The 18,730-nt window shown below is 55.7% G+C and overlaps 1 protein-coding gene across 1 annotated transcript in view; it reads left to right on the top strand.

Moving 5' to 3' along the window:
* Positions 1-7,385: 7,385 nt before the first annotated feature.
* wdr81 (WD repeat domain 81) overlaps positions 7,386-18,730 on the top strand; it is a 39,312-nt gene continuing 27,967 nt past the window's right edge. Inside the window, exons 1-2 of the mRNA XM_072242853.1 lie at positions 7,386-7,479; positions 15,382-18,696. Coding sequence (XP_072098954.1) covers positions 15,459-18,696 — 3,238 coding nt within the window. The 5' untranslated portion in view covers positions 7,386-7,479; positions 15,382-15,458. The remainder of the gene's footprint in view (positions 7,480-15,381; positions 18,697-18,730) is intronic.

Here is an 18,730-nt window from a genome sequence, read left to right on the forward strand (position 1 = left end):
ACAGTCAAGATTACTAGAGAGAAAGTGCTTGGGAAGCTATGTGGATTAAGAATAGATAAGTCTCCCGGCCCGGATGAGGTGCACCCAAAGGTTCTGAAGGAGGTGGCTTTGGAGATTGTGGAGGCATTGGAAATGATCTTCCAGGAATCAATAGACTCTGGCATGGTTCCGGAGGACTGGAAGGTTTCAAATGTAGTTCCGCTATTTAAGAAAGGAAGGAGGCAGCAAAAAGAAAATTACCGACCTATTAGTCTGACATCAGTGGTTGGAAAGATATTGGAGTCAATCCTCAAGGACGAGGTTATGAAATACCTCGAGGTGCATGACAAGATAGGTCGAAGCCAGCATGGTTTCATGAAGGGAAGATCCTGCCTCACCAACCTTTTGGAATTTTTTGAGGTAATCTCGAATAAGATTGACAAGGGAGAGGCTGTGGATGTTGTGTATTTGGATTTTCAAAAGGCCTTCGATAAGGTGCCGCATATGAGGCTGCTTAATAAGATGAGAGCCCATGGAATTACAGGAATGATATTGGAATGGGTGGAGCATTGGCTGATAGGCAGAAAGCAAAGGGTGGGAATAAAGGGATCCTATTCTGACTGGTTGCCGGTTACCAGTGATGTTCCGCAGGGGTCGGTGTTGGGGCCGCTTCTTTTTACGATGTATATCGATGATTTAGAGTATGGATTAAATGGTTTTGTGGCTATGTTTGCGGATGACACCAAGATAGGTGGAGGAGCAGGAAGTGTTGAAGAAAGGGAAAGGTTGCAGAGAGACTTAGTCAGTTTAGGAGTGGGCAAAGAAATGGCAGATGAGATACAATGTTGAGAAATGTACGGTTGTACATTTTGGAAGAAGAAATAATCGGGCAGATTATTATTTAGATGGGGAGAAAATTCAAAAATCGGAAGTGCAAAGGGACTTGGGGGTCCTCGTGCAGGATACTTTAAAGGTTAACCACCAATTTGGATTGGCGGTAAGGAAAGCGAATGCTATGTTGGCATTCATTTCAAGAGGAATAGTGTATAGGAGTAAGGAGGTGTTGATGAGGCTCTATGGGGCATTAGTGAGACGTCATTTGGAATACTGTGTGCAGTTTTGGGCCCCCTATATTAGAAAGGATGTACTGATGTTGGAGAGAGTTCAGAGAAGATTTACGAGAACGATTCCTGGAATGCAGGGGCTAACATATGAGGAGCGTTTGTCGGCTCTTGGATTGTATTCATTAGAGTATAGAAGAATGAGAGGGGATCTCATAGAAACGTTTCGAATGTTGAAAGGGTTGGACAGAGTAGATGTGGAAAGGTTGTTTCCCTTGGTGGGTGAATCCAGGACAAGAGGCCATAGTCTTAGAATTAGAGGGTACCCATTTAAAACGGAGATGAGGAGAAATTTTTTTAGCCAGAGGGTTGTGGATTTATGGAATTCGTTGCCACATACAGCTGTGGAGGCCCGATCATTGAGGGTGTTTAAGGAGGAGATTGACAGGTATCTAATTAGTCAGGGTATCAAGGGATATGGGGAAAAAGCCGGAAATTGGAACGAGATGGGTGAATAGTTTGGCTCATGGGGGAGCTGCGCAGCAGACTCGATGGGCCGAATGGCCTACTTCTACTCCTTTGTCTTGTGATTTTGTCTTGTAATAGGTGGGATCACTGGACAAAGGACAGGGAGCGATTTGGGAGAAGACCCTGACCCGAAGTTTCCCCTCTTGGTCTAGGGCTGATTAACAGGGTGGAGTAGTCAGAGCCCTCCCCCAATCACCCCTACCCTTTCCCTTATTTGGCAGACCACCTCTCTGTCTCTTTCTGCCCCCTCCTCCCTATCCACCATCCCTGACTCCTCTCGGCAGGAATGCAATCACTCCATTTGAGCACGATGTTCTCACAGGGGGTCTATTGCTGTGTCCTCGGGAGCTGTAGAGGCCGATCCAGGATTCACGTACTTTGGTGTAATGTGGGCAAGGGTAAGTGGTGGCCATGGTCAGTGTTTGGGTCTTTTGGTTGCTCAGTCTCTCCTTTCTCAGCTGCCGCCTGTTCCCAGCGGCGCAGAGGAGGTCGCTCTCCTGTAGCGCAGCTCCCTCTTGAACAGATTCCTCCAGGTGAGTGCAATGTCTTCCCGGTTTTTGGATGTAATGTTGAATTTCTTCAGGCTGATTTTGACGTTATCTTGGAAGCGTTTCCTTTGCCCACCAGGGGCTTACTGACCTTCCTTCAACGGGGAGTAAGGGATCTGCTTGGGGAGACGCGGGTTTGGCAGCCATAAGATAAAGTAGCAGACGTGACCTATCCATGTGCTGGAAATGTTGTTCATATTGGCCTCCTCCAGTCAGATCCCCGCCAAACGTGTCCCACCCTCCTCTTCCGCTTTCCCCTCCACCGAGTTCAGACAGCCCGCGGGAGGCTCGGCGGCCCGGCGCCTCTCATCTGCTTCCGAGTTCCGGGTCACGTGCCCCTCTGGAGCGAGACTCGTGTCACGTGACCAGTCATCTGAGCTGCTCTCGCCAGCGGCTGTCCCAGCTGCGGAATTAGCGGCGCTCGGTGAGTTCCGGAGGGGTGGGGGGTGCAGACAGGCCCGGAGAGCGGATTGTGCGGGACGGGACCCGCCAGGGTAGGAACCATTAGAGAGAGAAAGACACGGCAGCTTCACACACTAATCTGTGCAAAGCACACCCCGGGACTGTGACATGCAAGTAGCAGCTTCACTGTTTGTGTACGCCAGGAGTGTGTGATGGGACAGTGTAAAGGGAGCTTCACTCTGTGTCTGACCCCGGGAGTGTGTGATGGGACAGTGTGGAGGGAGCTTCACTCTGTGTCTGACCCCGGGAGTGTGTGATGGGATGGTGTAAAGGGAGCTTCACTCTGTGTCTGACCCAGGGAGTGTGTGATGGGACGGTGTGGAGGGAGTTTCATTCTGTGTCTGATCCCGGGAGTGTGTGATGGGACTGTGTGGAGGGAGTTTCACTCTGTGTCTGACCCCGGGAGTGTGTGATGGGACGGTGTGGAGGGAGTTTCACTCTGTGTCTGACCCCGGGAGTGTGTGATGGGACGGTGAGGAGGGAGATTCACTCCGTGTCTGACCCTGGGAGTGTGTGATGGGACGGTGTGGAGAGAGCTTCACTCTGTGTCTGACCCTGGGAGTGTTTGATGGGACAGTGTGGAAGGAGTTTGTGATGGGACGGTGAGGAGGGAGCTTCACTCTGTGTCTGACCCCGGGAGTGTGTGATAGGATGGTGTAGAGGGAGTTTCACTCTGTGTCTGACCCTGAGTGTGTGGAGCTTCACTCTGTTTATCTTTTCCTCTCAACCCCATTCATCTGCCTTCTCCCTCTAACTGTTGACACTCTTAAGGACCTATTAACCTCTATTTTAAATATACCCAATGACTTGGCCTTCACAGCTGTCAGTGGCAATGAATTTCACAGATTCCCCACCTTCTGATAAAACAAATTCTTCCTCATCTCTGTTCTAAATGGATGCCCCTCTATTTTGATACTGTGCCCTCTGTTCCTCGACTCCCCTGGTATCAGAAACTTCCTCTCCACTCTATCCAGGCCTTTCAATATTCAATAGGTTTCAATGAGATTCCCCTCATTCTTCTAAACTCCAGCGAGTGCAGGCAAAGAAGTGGCAGGAGTATAGGGAAGGGCATGGTCATGCACTTTGGTAGAAGGAGCAAAAGTGTGGACTATTTTCTAAAGAGGGGGTGAATTCAGAAATTGGAGTTGCAAAGGGTCTTTGGAGTTACTTGTGCAGGATTCCGTAAAGGTTAACCCACCAGTTGAACTGGTGGCAGGGAAGGCAAACGCAATGTTGGCATTCATTTTGAGAGGACTAGAATATAAAAGCCAGGATGTAATGCTGAAGCTTTGGTCAGACGCAGTTTAATGTGGATAAATGTGAGGTTATCCACTTTGGTGGTAAGAACGGGAAGGCAGATTATTATCTAAATGGAGTCAAGTTAGGAAAAGGGGAAGCACAACGAGATCTAGGTGTTCTTGTGTATCAGTCACTGAAAGCAAGCATGCAAATACAGCAGGCAGTGAAGAAAGCTAATGGCATGCTGGCCTTCATAACAAGGGGAATTGAGTATAAGAGCAAAGAGCCCCTTCTGCAGCTGTACAGGGCCCTGGTGAGACCACACCTGGAGTACTGTGTGCAGTTTTGGTCTCCAAATTTGAGGAGGGACATTCTTGCTGTTGAGGGAGTGCAGCGTAGGTTCACAAGGTTAATTCCCGGGATGGCGGGACTGTCATATGTCGAAAGATTGGAGCGACTGGGCTTGTATACTCTGGAATTTAGAAGGCTGAGAGGGGATCTGATTGAAACATATAAGATTATTAAGGAATTGGACACGCTGGAGGCAGGAAGCATGTTCCCGCTGATGGGTGAGTCCAGAACCAGAGGACACAGTTTAAGAATAAGGGGTAGGCCATTTAGATCGGAGTTGAGGAAAAACTTTTTCACCCAGAGAGTGGTGGATATATGGAATGCTCTGCCCAGAAGGCTGTGGAGGCCAAGTCTCTGGATGCTTTAAAAAAAAGAGATGGATAGAGCTCTTAAAGATAGCGGAATCAAAGGTTATGGGGATAAGGCAGGAACTGGATACTGATTATGGATGATCAGCCATGATCACAGTGAATGGTGGTGCTGGCTCAAAGGGCCGAATGGCCTACTCCTGCACCTATTGTCTATTGTCTTTTGTCTGTAGATCACACATGGAACATCGTGAGCAATTTTTGGCCCCTTATCTAAGAATGGATATGCTGGCATTGGAGAAGGTCCAGATGAGGTTCACAGGAATGATCCCAAGGAATGAAAGGGTTAACATGTGAGGAGTGTTTGATGGCTTTGGGCCTGTACCCACTGGAGTTTCGAAGAATGAAAGGGGATCTCATTGAAACCTATTGAATGTTGAAAGACTGAGATAGAGTGGGTGTAGAGAGGTTGGTCCCTATAATGGGGGTGTCTGCTAAGACGTTTTGTAATACTGTTCTGGAATTTCAATGTGCATCTCCTGCCACCCAACATTTCCAATGTGATATGGTTGAGAACCGTTTAAACCAGGGGACCCTAACCTGGCTCAATCGTAGGGATCCATCAACCTCACCACGTTCTCCAGTTCCTGTTCTTTCCCTGATTATCTCCTCGCCTTTAAAACGTTTTGCAAATGTCCTTTACTGATATTTAAAGATTAGCTTTAGTTGTTACATGTACAGCAAAAGGCGTTGCCTGTGTCCAAGGATGCGCTGGGGGCCGCCCACGAGTGCCACCAACTTCACCGCTGAGGTTCACCGGCACGTGTCAGGACTGTGGGAGGAAACCCAGGCGGTCACGGCGAGAACATACAAACTCTTTACAGGCAGCAGTGGGAATTGAACCACGGCCTGACCGCTGACGCTAGCTTCTCTGCTAATGTGCTGCCCCTTTATTGCCTGTCTTTTGTTCTCTCATTCTCTTTTCAGTTACCCTCTTCCCTGCCTTACACTTTCTCTTCTGATGACTTCCTCCTTTCACTTCTGTAAAGCTGCTTCCCACCTTTCACCCCATAGGAGCAGAATGACCCTGAACTCCGACCACATCCTCCATTGTCTATGTCACATTGTGAGATGTAGACCACCTTGGAATTCACCTCTCCCTGTCCACTTCTGACAGACCACCTGCTGACATTGAACACGGCCTCCCACTGATCTTGGAGCCATCTTTATCCCTTCCCGCGTTGTCCTGCAAAAACACACGAGAGACGCTGGAAATACACCCAAAATGCAGGTGGAATTTAGCAGGTCAGGCAGCGTCTATGGAGAGGAATAAATGGTACACAATTCAGGCTAGGGGCCTCCGTTGGGAGTTGCTGAGTTCCTCCAGTATTTTTTTGCGTGTGTTAGAACATACAGCACACTACAGGCCCTTCAGCCCACAATGTTGTGCTGCTCTTTAATCTACTCCAAGACCAATCTCCCCCCTTCCCTCTCACATAGCCCTCCATTTTTCTATCATCCATGTGCCCATCTAAGAGTCTCTCACATGCCCATAATGTGTCTGCCTGGTACTTTGGACTGAGTTCAGGAGCAGAGAAGGTGGGGCTGTTGGGACAGTTTGTCTGGAAGCCCCTTTGGGTTGAATGTCCTCAGTGTGATAGGTCAGTGGGCTGTGACTGGGGTGTGGTTCTGGAAATGTCAGTGCCTGGGCCATAGCCACTAGCCATCCACAGCAATAGCTGCAGTGTTCAGCCTTGCCGGTGACGGGATAGTGAGTGGGAGCAGGGTGCAGTGGGGCTTTTGACGACTATTGACAAGCTGACTGAGTGGGCGGGCTCAGGTCAAATGGAGTATAATGTAAGAAAATGCGAGGTTGTCCACTTACAACAGCCCATAACATATAGGAGTAGAATTAGGCCAACGGCCCATCAAATCTGCTCTGCCATTCGAACGTGACTAAGTTTCTCAATCTCATTCTCCTGGTTGCTCCCCATAAACTTGTCAATCAAATCCTATCTATCTCTGCCTTAAATCCAGCGACTTGGCCTCTAAAGCCCTCTGTGCAAAGTTAATTCCACACTGAATAATTTCTTCAATAAAAACAGTATAAATAAGCCAGTTCTAAAATCTGCAGACAAATCATCACAAACTCCATGTTGTCAACACCGTCCACACCAGAAATGTGATCGTGCACAATCGTGAAATATACTTAACTCACCGACGAGGTAGAGGGTGACAGCCTTTTGTGTGCAGTTTAAAGTCCTTTGTGCGCTCGTAGCAAGAGTGTGCACGGGTGTGAACGTTGCTTTAGGCTCAGTGGCTGGGTGAATTCACAATCTCAGCAATGCAGAATAGAAACGGGCCTTTTGACTCAGCAAGGTTCCCACTGCACTGATCTCATTTCCCTGTGTCTCAACCAATTCCCTTCAAACTATCCTTTCCGTAACTCTTTCCAAATGTCGTTTAAACACTGGGCCATGGAGGCGTAGTGTTTAGCACAGCGCTGTTATAGTTCAGGGTGTCAGAGTTCGACCCCGGTGTCCCGTGTCAGGAGTTGGAGCAACCTCTGTGTGGAATGCGTGCGTGTCCTGCGGGAACTCCACTTTCATCCCACAGTGCAAATACGGAGGTTTGTTGTAAATTGTCCTGTGACCAGGCTGGTGTTAAATCAGGGGTGGCCGGGTGACATGGCTCGATGGGCTGGAAAGTCAATAAACGTACCCACTTCCAGCACTTTCCCTGGGAGCTCATTCCACACTTGCACCACCCCCAGGGAAAAGCTGTCCTCCTCACGTTAAATCTGTTGTCTCTAGTCTTAGACACAACTACCCTGCGGAAAACACTGTGACTACCCGACTGTCTGTGCCTTTCACAACCTTCAAAACACAGCAAGAGCTTTCTGGGCATGAAGGGAAACAAGGAGAGTGGACACGGAGTGTTGGTGGAGCGGTCACTCTGAGTGCTGGAACCCTCAACAGGGTTGGCTGACCAACTCGGACACAGGTAGTGTGATGGGACGGTTTGAGGGAGCTTCACTCTGTGTCTGAACCCGGGAGTGTGTGATGGGACGGTGTGGAGAGAGTTTCACTCTGTGAAGGGACGGTGTGGAGGGAGTTTCACTCTGTGGAGAAACAATGTGGAGGGAGTTTCACTCTGTGAAGGGACGGTGTGGAGGGAGTTTCACTCTATGGAGAGACAATGTGGAGGGAGTTTCACTCTGTGATGGGACGGTGTGGAGGGAGTTTCACTCTGTGGAGGGACAGTGAGGAGGGAGCTTCACTCTGTGTCTGAACCCGGGAGTGTGTGATGGGACGGTGTGGAGAGAGTTTCACTCTGTGAAGGGACGGTGTGGAGGGAGTTTCACTGTGGAGAGACAATGTGGAGGGAGTTTCACTGTGAAGGGACGGTGTGGAGGGAGTTTCACTCTGTGGAGAGACAATGTGGAGGGAGTTTCACTCTGTGAAGGGACGGTGTGGAGGGAGTTTCACTCTGTGGAGGGAGTTTCACTCTGTGGAAAGATGATGTGGAGGGAGTTTCACTCTGTGAAGGGACGGTGTGGAGGGAGTTTCACTCTGGAGAGACAATGTGGAGGGAGTTTCACTCTGTGAAGGGACGGTGTGGAGGGAGTTTCACTCTGTGGAGAGACAATGTGGAGGGAGTTTCACTCTGAAGGGACAGTGTGGAGAGAGTTTCACTCTGTGAAGGGACAGTGTGGAGAGAGTTTCACTCTGTGAAGGGACGGTGTGGAGGGAGTTTCACTCTGTGGAGAGACAATGTGGAGGGAGTTTCACTCTGTGAAGGGACAGTGTGGAGGGAGTTTCACTCTGTGGAGAGACAATGTGGAGGGAGTTTCACTCTGAAGGGACAGTGTGGAGAGAGTTTCACTGAAGGGACAGTGTGGAGAGAGTTTCACTCTGTGAAGGGACGGTGTGGAGGGAGTTTCACTCTGTGGAGAGACAATGTGGAGGGAGTTTCACTCTGTGAAGGGACGGTGTGGAGGGAGTTTCACTCTGGAGAGACAATGTGGAGGGAGTTTCACTCTGTGAAGGGACGGTGTGGAGGGAGTTTCACTCTGTGAAGGGACGGTGTGGAGGGAGTTTCACTCTGGAGAGACAATGTGGAGGGAGTTTCACTCTGTGAAGGGACGGTGTGGAGGGAGTTTCACTCTGTGGAGAGACAATGTGGAGGGAGTTTCACTCTGTGATGGGACGGTGTGGAGGGAGTTTCACTCTGTGATGGGACGGTGTGGAGGGAGTTTCACTCTGTGGAGAGACAATGTGGAGGGAGTTTCACTCTGTGAAGGGACGGTGTGGAGGGAGTTTCACTCTGTGGAGAGACAATGTGGAGGGAGTTCCACTCTGAAGGGACAGTGTGGAGAGAGTTTCACTCTGTGAAGGGACAGTGTGGAGAGAGTTTCACTCTGTGAAGGGACGGTGTGGAGGGAGTTTCACTGTGGAGAGACAATGTGGAGGGAGTTTCACGGTGTGGAGGGAGTTTCACTCTGTGGAGAGACAATGTGGAGGGAGTTTCACTCTGTGAAGGGACGGTGTGGAGGGAGTTTCACTCTGTGGAGAAACGATGTGGAGGGAGTTTCACTCTGTGAAGGGACGGTGTGGAGGGAGTTTCACTCTGGAGAGAGTATGTGGAGGGAGTTTCACTCTGTGAAGGGACAGTGTGGAGGGAGTTTCACTGTGGAGAGACAATGTGGAGGGAGTTTCACTCTGTGATGGGACGGTGTGGAGGGAGTTTCACTCTGAAGGGACAGTGTGGAGAGAGTTTCACTCCGTGAAGGGACGGTGTGGAGGGAGTTTCACTCTGTGGAGAAACAATGTGGAGGGAGTTTCACTCTGTGAAGGGACGGTGTGGAGGGAGTTTCACTCTATGGAGAGACAATGTGGAGGGAGTTTCACTCTGTGATGGGACGGTGTGGAGGGAGTTTCACTCTGTGGAGGGACAGTGAGGAGGGAGCTTCACTCTGTGTCTGAACCCGGGAGTGTGTGATGGGACGGTGTGGAGAGAGTTTCACTCTGTGAGGGGACGGTGTGGAGGGAGTTTCACTGTGGAGAGACAATGTGGAGGGAGTTTCACTGTGAAGGGACGGTGTGGAGGGAGTTTCACTCTGTGGAGAGACAATGTGGAGGGAGTTTCACTCTGTGAAGGGACGGTGTGGAGGGAGTTTCACTCTGTGGAGGGAGTTTCACTCTGTGGAAAGACGATGTGGAGGGAGTTTCACTCTGTGAAGGGACGGTGTGGAGGGAGTTTCACTCTGGAGAGACAATGTGGAGGGAGTTTCACTCTGTGAAGGGACGGTGTGGAGGGAGTTTCACTCTGTGGAGAGACAATGTGGAGGGAGTTTCACTCTATGGAGAGACAATGTGGAGGGAGTTTCACTCTGTGATGGGACGGTGTGGAGGGAGTTTCACTCTGTGGAGGGACAGTGAGGAGGGAGCTTCACTCTGTGTCTGACCCCGGGAGTGTGTGAAGGGACGGTGTGGAGGGAGTTTCACTGTGGAGAGACAATGTGGAGGGAGTTTCACTGTGAAGGGACGGTGTGGAGGGAGTTTCACTCTGTGGAGAGACAATGTGGAGGGAGTTTCACTCTGTGAAGGGACGGTGTGGAGGGAGTTTCACTCTGTGGAAAGATGATGTGGAGGGAGTTTCACTCTGTGAAGGGACGGTGTGGGGGGAGTTTCACTCTGGAGAGACAATGTGGAGGGAGTTTCACTCTGTGAAGGGACGGTGTGGAGGGAGTTTCACTCTGTGGAGAGACAATGTGGAGGGAGTTTCACTCTGAAGGGACAGTGTGGAGAGAGTTTCACTCTGTGAAGGGACAGTGTGGAGAGAGTTTCACTCTGTGAAGGGACGGTGTGGAGGGAGTTTCACTCTGTGGAGAGACAATGTGGAGGGAGTTTCACTCTGTGAAGGGACGGTGTGGAGGGAGTTTCACTCTGTGGAGAGACAATGTGGAGGGAGTTTCACTCTGAAGGGACAGTGTGGAGAGAGTTTCACTCTGTGAAGGGACAGTGTGGAGAGAGTTTCACTCTGTGAAGGGACGGTGTGGAGGGAGTTTCACTCTGGAGAGACAATGTGGAGGGAGTTTCACTCTGTGAAGGGACGGTGTGGAGGGAGTTTCACTCTGTGGAGAGACAATGTGGAGGGAGTTTCACTCTGTGATGGGACGGTGTGGAGGGAGTTTCACTCTGTGATGGGACGGTGTGGAGGGAGTTTCACTCTGTGATGGGACGGTGTGGAGGGAGTTTCACTCTGTGAAGGGACGGTGTGGAGGGAGTTTCACTCTGTGAAGGGACGGTATGGAGGGAGTTTCACTCTGTGAAGGGACGGTGTGGAGGGAGTTTCACTCTGTGGAGGGAGTTTCACTCTGTGGAGAGACGATGTGGAGGGAGTTTCACTCTGTGAAGGGACAGTGTGGAGAGAATTTCACTCTGTGAAGGGACGGTATGGAGGGAGTTTCACTCTGTGAAGGGACAGTGTGGAGGGAGTTTCACTCTGTGGAGAGACGATGTGGAGGGAGTTTCACTCTGTGAAGGGACAGTGTGGAGAGAGTTTCACTCTGTGAAGGGACGGTATGGAGGGAGTTTCACTCTGTGAAGGGACAGTGTGGAGGGAGTTTCACTCTGTGATGGGACGGTGTGGAGGGAGTTTCACTGTGATGGGACGGTGTGGAGGGAGTTTCACTCTGTGAAGGGACGGTGTGGAGGGAGTTTCACTCTGTGAAGGGACGGTGTGGAGGGAGTTTCACTCTGTGGAGAGACGGTGTGGAGGGAGTTTCACTCTGTGAAGGGACAGTGTGGAAAGAGTTTCACTCTGTGAAGGGACGGTGTGGAGGGAGTTTCACTCTGTGGAAAGACGATGTGGAGGGAGTTTCACTCTGTGAAGGGACAGTGTGGAGAGAGTTTCACTCTGTGAAGGGACGGTGTGGAGGGAGTTTCACTCTGTGAAGGGACTGTGTGGAGGGAGTTTCACTCTGTGAAGGGACGGTATGGAGGGAGTTTCACTCTGTGAAGGGACGGTGTGGAGGGAGTTTCACTCTGGAGAGACAATGTGGAGGGAGTTTCACTCTGTGGAGGGAGTTTCACTCTGTGAAGGGACGGTATGGAGGGAGTTTCACTCTGAAGGGACGGTAGGGAGGGAGTTTCACTCTGTGGAGAGACGGTGTGGAGGGAGTTTCACTCTGTGATGGGACGGTTTGGAGGGAGTTTCACTCTGTGATGGGACGGTGTGGAGAGAGTTTCACTCTGTGAAGGGAAGGTGTGGAGGGAGTTTTACTCTGTGGAGAGACAATGTGGAGGGAGTTTCACTCTGTGAAGGGACGGTGTGGAGAGAGTTTCACTCTGTGATGGGACGGTGTGGAGGGAGTTTCACTCTGTGGAGAGACAATGTGGAGGGAGTTTCACTCTGTGAAGGGACGGTGTGGAGAGAGTTTCACTCTGTGATGGGACGGTGTGGAGAGAGTTTCACTCTGTGATGGAACGGTGTGGAGAGAGTTTCACTCTGTGAAGGGACGGTGTGGAGGGAGTTTCACTCTGTGATGGGACGGTGTGGAGGGAGTTTCACTCTGTGATGGGACGGTGTGGAGAGAGTTTCACTCTGTGAAGGGACGGTGTGGAGGGAGTTTCACTCTGTGATGGGACGGTGTGGAGGGAGTTTCACTCTGTGGAGAGACGATGTGGAGGGAGTTTCACTCTGTGATGGGATGGTGTGGAGGGAGTTTCACTCTGTGATGGGACGGTGTGGAGGGAGTTTCACTCTGTGAAGGGACGGTGTGGAGGGAGTTTCACTCTGCGGTGTGGAGGGAGTTTCACTCTGTGATGGGACGGTGTGGAGGGAGATTGAGAGCACGTGCTGTGGGTGTGAGTCTGGTGACCTGCCTTTGCAGGGTTGGGTGGTGACGCTTGTCGGCAAGTTTTCGGCTGACGAGCAGCCATGTTCTGACGTGGTTGTATTGTGGGGCTCCTCACCTTGTCTGGAACGAGTCTCTGTGTGTTGCATCTGTGTTCATTCGAAAGGCCAGTGATGTTGTGGGGATGGAACTGGACTCTCTGACGGTGGTGTCTGAAAAGAGGATGCTGTCTAAGTTGCATGCCATCTTGGACAATGTCTCCCATCTACTACATAATGTACTGGGTGGGCACAGGAGTACATTCAGCCAGAGACTCATTCCACCGAAATGCAGCACAGAGCGTCATAGGAAGTCATTCCTGCCTGTGGCCATCAAACTTTACAACTCCTCCCTTGGAGGGTCAGACACCCTGAGCCAATAGGCTGGTCCTGGACTTATTTCATAATTTACTGGCATAATTTACATATTACTATTTAACTATTTATGGTTCTATTACTATTTATTATTTATGGTGCAACTGTAACGAAAACCAATTTCCCCCAGGATCAATAAAGTCTGACAATGACTGTGTACATTTCACAGTTCGATGATCCCACCACCCCGGTTTGATTTCACCCCCAGATTCTCACTGGAGTCTACAGGGTAATGTGAGTTTAGTAGCACACTGCTGAGGGTGTGGTGTAGTGTGGGGACGTTGTGCTGAATCCTTCATCCTGTTGAGGAGTGTTCGATGTCCAAACTGGCCCCAGTTTCCCGGCCACTCTCTGGTCACTTAACCATCCGCTCTGTGCCCTTCCTCCCCTCCTTCACCTCTCCCTCCTCCTCCCCTACTTCACCTCTCCCTCCTCCTCTCCTCCTTCACCTTCCTCTCCCTCCTCCTTCTCTCCTTCCTCTCCCTCCTCCTTCTCTCCTTCCTCTCCCTCCTTCTCCCTTCCTTCCTCTCCCTCCTCCTCCCCTCCTTCCTCTCCCTCCTCCTCCCCTCCTTCCTCTCCCTCCTCCTCCCCTCCTTCCTCTCCCTCCTCCTCCCCTCCTTCCTCTCCCTCCTACTCCCCTCCTTCCTCTCCCTCTTCCTCCCCTCCACCCCTCCCACCTACTCCCCTCCACTCCTCCCTCCTACTCCCCTCCCTCCTCCTCCCCTCCTTCACCCCACCCTCCTCCTCCCCTCCTTCACCCCTCCCTCCTCCTCCCCTCCTTCCCCTCCCTCCTCCTCCCCTCCTTCCCCTCCCTCCTCCTCCCCTCCTTCCCCTCCCTGCTCCCCTCCCTGCTCCCCTCCCTCCTCCCCTCCCTCCTCCCCTCCCTCCTCCCCTCCACTCCCTCCTCCCCTCCCTCCTCCCCTCCCTCCTCCCCTCCCTCCTCCCCTCCCCTCCCCTCCCTCCTCCCCTCCTCCCCTCCTCCCCTCCTCCCCTCCTCCCTCCCCCTCCCCCTCCCCCTCCCCCTCCCCTCCCTCCTTCCTGTCCCTCCTCCTCACCTCTTCTTCCTTCCTCTCCCTCCTTCACCGCCCCCTCCTTCACCGCCCCCTCCTTCACCGCCCCCTCCTTCACCCCCCTCCTTCACCTCCCCCTCCTTCGCCCCTCCCTCCTCCTCCCCTCCTTCACCCCTCCCTCCTCCTCCCCTTCCTTCACGCCTCCCTCCTCCTCCCCTCCCTTCACCCCTCCCTCCTCCTCCCCTCCCTTCACCTCTCCTCCCTTCACCTCTCCCTCCTCCTCCCCTCCCTTCACCTCCCCTCCTCCTTCCCTCCTTCACCTCCCCCCTCCTGCTCTCCCTCCTTCACCTCCCCCTCCTTCACCTCCCCCTCCTTCACCTCCCCCTCCTTCACCTCCCCCTCCTTCACCTCCCCCTCCTTCACCTCCCCTCCTCCTCCCCTCCTTCACCCCTCCCTCCTCCTCCCCTCCTTCACCCCCCCTCCTCCTCCCCTCCTACACCCCTCCCTCCTCCTCCCCTCACCCCTCCTCCCTTCCCCCCTCCTCCCCCTCCTCCTCCTCCTCCTCCTCCCCTCCCGCTCCTCCTCTCCCTCCTTCACCTCTCCCTCCTTCACCTCTCCCTCCTTCACCTCTCCCTCCTTCACCTCTCCCTCCTTCACCTCTCCCTCCTTCCTGTCCCTCCTCCTCACCTCCCCCTCCTCCTCACCTCTCCCTCCTTCCTCTCCCTCCTTCCTCTCCCTCCTTCCTCTCCCTCCTTCCTCTCCCTCCTTCCTCCCCCTCCTTCCTCCCCCTCCTTCCTCCCCCTCCTTCCTCCCCCTCCTTCACCTCCCCCTCCTTCACCTCCCCCTCCTTCACCTCCCCCTCCTTCACCTCCCCCTCCACCCCTCCCTCCTCCTCCCCTCCTTCACCCCTCCCTCCTCCTCCCCTCCTTCACCCCTCCCTCCTCCTCCCCTCCCTTCACCTCTCCCTCCTCCTCCCCTCCCTTCACCTCTCCCTCCTCCTCCCCTCCCTTCACCTCTCCCTCCTCCTTCCCTCCTTCACCTCCCCCTCCTCCTTCCCTCCTTCACCTCCCCCTCCTCCTCCCCTCCCTTCACCTCCCCCTCCTCCTCCTCCCCCTCCTCCACCTCCCCTCCTCCTCCCCCCTTCACCTCTCCCTCCTCCCCTCCACCTCCTCCCCCTCCTTCACCTCCCCTCCTCCTCCCCCTCCTTCACCTCCCCTCCTCCTCCCCCTCCTTCACCTCCCCTCCTCCTCCCCCTCCTTCACCTCCCCTCCTCCTCCCCTCCCTTCACCTCCCCTCCTCCTCCCCTCCCTTCACCTCCCCCTCCTCCTCCCCTCCCTTCACCTCCCCCTCCTCCTCCCCTCCCTTCACCTCTCCCTCCTCCCCCCCTCCTCCACCTCCCCCTCCTCCCCTCCCCTCTCCTCCCAGTCATTGTCCTCATGCTATGGTACCTCCAGAGGATGGTAGGGGGTGAAAGAGATTCTGAAACGGGTGGGAGGGTTCATTGATGGTGCTAAGAGCGTTACGGTTGTTGGATGCGCTGGTGGTGTGGGAGGACGGAGTGGTCAGTTTGGGTGGGGATATACAGAATGGGTCTGAACCGGCCTGGCTTTGTGTCCCACAGGTGGGCTCCATCAGCTGTCGATTGACGGGCCACCGTCTCCCCAGGGTGCGACACGCTGTCTGAGGGGACCGGAGAGGATGGAGTGGCTGCTGACGGCAGTGCAGACGGACCTGGGCATTGATGGTGGGCAGCTGGCGCTGGGCGAGGGGGGGCAGCTGGTGGCTCTGGTGCCGGTGAGGTGGCTGGGCAGCCTGCGGCAAAGCTGGCCTGGGCCCTGTCCCAGGCCTGAGGGGCTGAACCAGGCCGAGCTGTCCACACTGCTGCAGCCCTCTGTCAGCAAGCTGCCTTCCGGCTGGGCCCGCATCTCCATCCAGGGCCTGAGGAAGAGGCGGCTTGCGTGCTGGCTGCCATCGGAGCCCCTGGCCCCCGACCCCGACCCCGACCCTGACCTTGACTCCTTCTGCGGCTTCATGAGCCACGTGGCTGAGCAGAACTACCAGAACCTGTGGCGGGAGGCCCACGAAAGGTTTGCCAGGCCGGTGGGGCCTGAACCCAGAGCCAAGGTTTGGGCAACTCCCTGCTTGCAGGCCCTGAAGGCCTCCCTCAGCAGGGTACTGGGCTGCAACTTCACCTGGGTGGGGCCAGGGGGAAGCCCTGAGCAGGAGGATAGCCCAGACCAGGCCCCGGGGAGCCCGCATCCCAACCTGCTGCCCGCTGAGGCCCTCCTGGAGTCAGCGGAGGCCCTGTACCTGGTGCAGCTGCTGCCTAGCCATACCCTGCGTGATGTGCTCACTTTCAGCCCTGCCAAGCTGGCGGGCAGCCACGCCAAGGTGCTCTTTGTGCTGTACCAGGCCCTGCAGGCGATGAGGGCCTGTCACCATCACGGCCTGGCCTGCGGTGCCCTCACCCCCGCCCACCTGTCGCTGGACGAGCGCCTCTTCACCCACCTGCGCCTCAACCTGGCTGACTACGAGGGGCCGGATGGTGGCGGGGAGCAAAGCCAGGCGGCGATCACGCCCGAGGAGGGAGAGGAGGGCTCGTGCCGAGAGTCTGGGTCCTTGCGGGAGCTGGTCACCGACTGGGTACACGGGCGGCTCAGCAACTTTGCTTACCTGATGGCGCTGAACCGGCTGGCGGGCCGGCGTTGGGGCGACCCCAACTACCACCCAGTGCTCCCCTGGGTGACGGACTTCACCTCGCCGCACGGCCGTCTCCGCGACCTCCGCAAGTCCAAGTTCCGGCTCAACAAGGGCGATCGGCAGCTGGACTTCACGTACCGGGAGGCCGCTGCCGGCCCAGGGAGCAGCGAGAGGCTGCACGTCCCGCACCACATCCCCGACGTGCTGTCGGACATCACCTACTACGTGTACCGGGCCCGGCGCACGCCGCGCTCGCTCCTCTGCCGCCACGTCCGCTCGCAGTGGGAGCCTCACGAGTACCCGGGCAGCGTGGAGCGCATGCAGGCGTGGACGCCGGACGAGTGCATCCCCGAGTTCTACACCGACCCCACCGTTTTCCAGTCCGTCCACGACGACATGCCAGACCTGGAGGTGCCAGCCTGGTGTGGCACGCCCGCCGGCTTCGTGGCCGCGCACCGCCGCCTGCTGGAGTCACCGGAGGTCTCCCTCCACCTGCATCACTGGGTAGACCTGACCTTCGGCCACAGGCTCTCGGGCAAGGAGGCGGTGCGGGCCAAGAACGTCTGCCTGCCTCTGGTGGACGCACACACGCACCTCACCAGCTACGGCGTGGTGCAGCTCTTCGACCAGCCCCACCCCCAGCGCCTGGCGGGGCCCGGCTGGGAGCCGCCCGCCGTTACCCGCCGACTGCGGCAGGGACAGGGGCAGTGCCGCCTCGCCAGGCCGGTGCCCGAGGAGGAGGAGGGAGAGGCAGCGGGCCGAGAGCCGGCGGCGGCGGAGGAGGCAGGAGACCTCGAGGAGGGGACTGAGGCTCTGGATTCCCTCTCAGGCCTAGAGGAGGCCCCTGGTAGGGTGGGCCAGGGCCAGAGGGAGGGGGAGGAGGAAGAGGGCCGTCTGCTGCTGCCGCAGGGTTTCAACCCACTGCAGGCTCTGGAGGAACTGGAAAGACTGGGCGGCTTCCTGACCCGCGGCCTGCAGGTCCCCCCGCCCCAGGCCCCACCCCAACCCAGCGATGGCCTACGCCTGCCACGCCTGCGCCACCTGCTCCAGCGCGACATGCAGGCCTTCGGTGTGCTGGTGGCCGAGATGTTCTTCGCCCCGCGGCTGCGGCTCCTGGGGCCCGAGGCCTCGCTGGACGAGCGCCTGCAGGCTGCCCGCCAGCTGGCCTGCTCCCGGTTGCAGGAGGTGGCCGGGCCCCTGCAGCAGGCCGTGGTCACCTTGCTGCAGCTGGAGGGTGAGCAGCCGGCCCCCAGAGCCGAGATGCTGCCCCTTCGCTACCCGGCCGTGCAGGAGGGGCTGCCTCCGCCCAGCCCCGACCTGCTGCTCAGTCCCTGCTGCCCCACTATCCCTTTTCCGGCCTACTTCCCCGGCCTGTACCGGCTGGCTTGCAGCTTCCCGGCTCCAGGTGAGGCCGCTGCACTGCTGGGCCGCGACTTTGTCTTCTTGCTCTGGCAGCAGCTGGAGCAGCTGCTGGATCTGCTGGAGCCCGAGGGTCTGGACATTCTGCTGCCCTTCGTGCTGGAGCTGCTTTCAGCTGACGCCACTGCCATCTATGCCGCCTGGTACTTGTTTGAGCCTTTGGCACGGGCCTTGGGCCCCTGTGGCACCCAGCGCTGTCTGCTCGGCCCACTCTCAGCCGTCTACGAGAGGCCCGGCTCCCTTCCCGGCCGTTTCTACCTCTACACCGACTGCTTTGTGCTGCAGCTGCTAGTGCGGCTCGGCCTGCGACCCTTCCTCACCGGCCTGCTGCCCCACATTTTGCAGGTGCTGACCGGCCTAGAGGGCCCAGCAGACAGTCCGGGCTTGGCCGCCAGCCTGGAGGATGAGGCGGGGCCCACAGAGGGCAAGGCTGCTGCCGACTACCTGGGTAGTGGGCCTGAGCTAGCTGAGAGCGGGGAGCTGCCGCCAGCCATCTTTCCAGCCGAGGCCGAGGCTGAGGCCGCTAGTGGTAGTGGCGGCAGCAGCAACAGCGAGGCCTCGGTTGACGAGCTAGGCCCCGAGCCCGATCCCGAGTCCAGGGACGGGCTGCAGCTCCCCTCGCCCGGTGGACAGGAGCTGAGGCCACCCGAGGAAGATGAAGAGGAGGAGGATGCAGAGGAGGAGGAGGAGGAGGCAGAGGCCACAGCTGTGTTGTGTAGCACTCCGGAGGCAAGAGCGTGTGAGGAACTGAGGCAGAGTGTGGAGGAGGAGGACGACGAGGAGCTGAGCGAGAACAAGGAGCAGAAGATATTACTTGGTAAGGGGGCGGCTGGTCTCATGGGGGAGAGGAC

The sequence above is a fragment of the Mobula birostris genome, chromosome 25 (assembly GCF_030028105.1).
Source record: "Mobula birostris isolate sMobBir1 chromosome 25, sMobBir1.hap1, whole genome shotgun sequence".
In the NCBI taxonomy this organism is placed as follows: Eukaryota; Metazoa; Chordata; class Chondrichthyes; order Myliobatiformes; family Myliobatidae; genus Mobula; species Mobula birostris.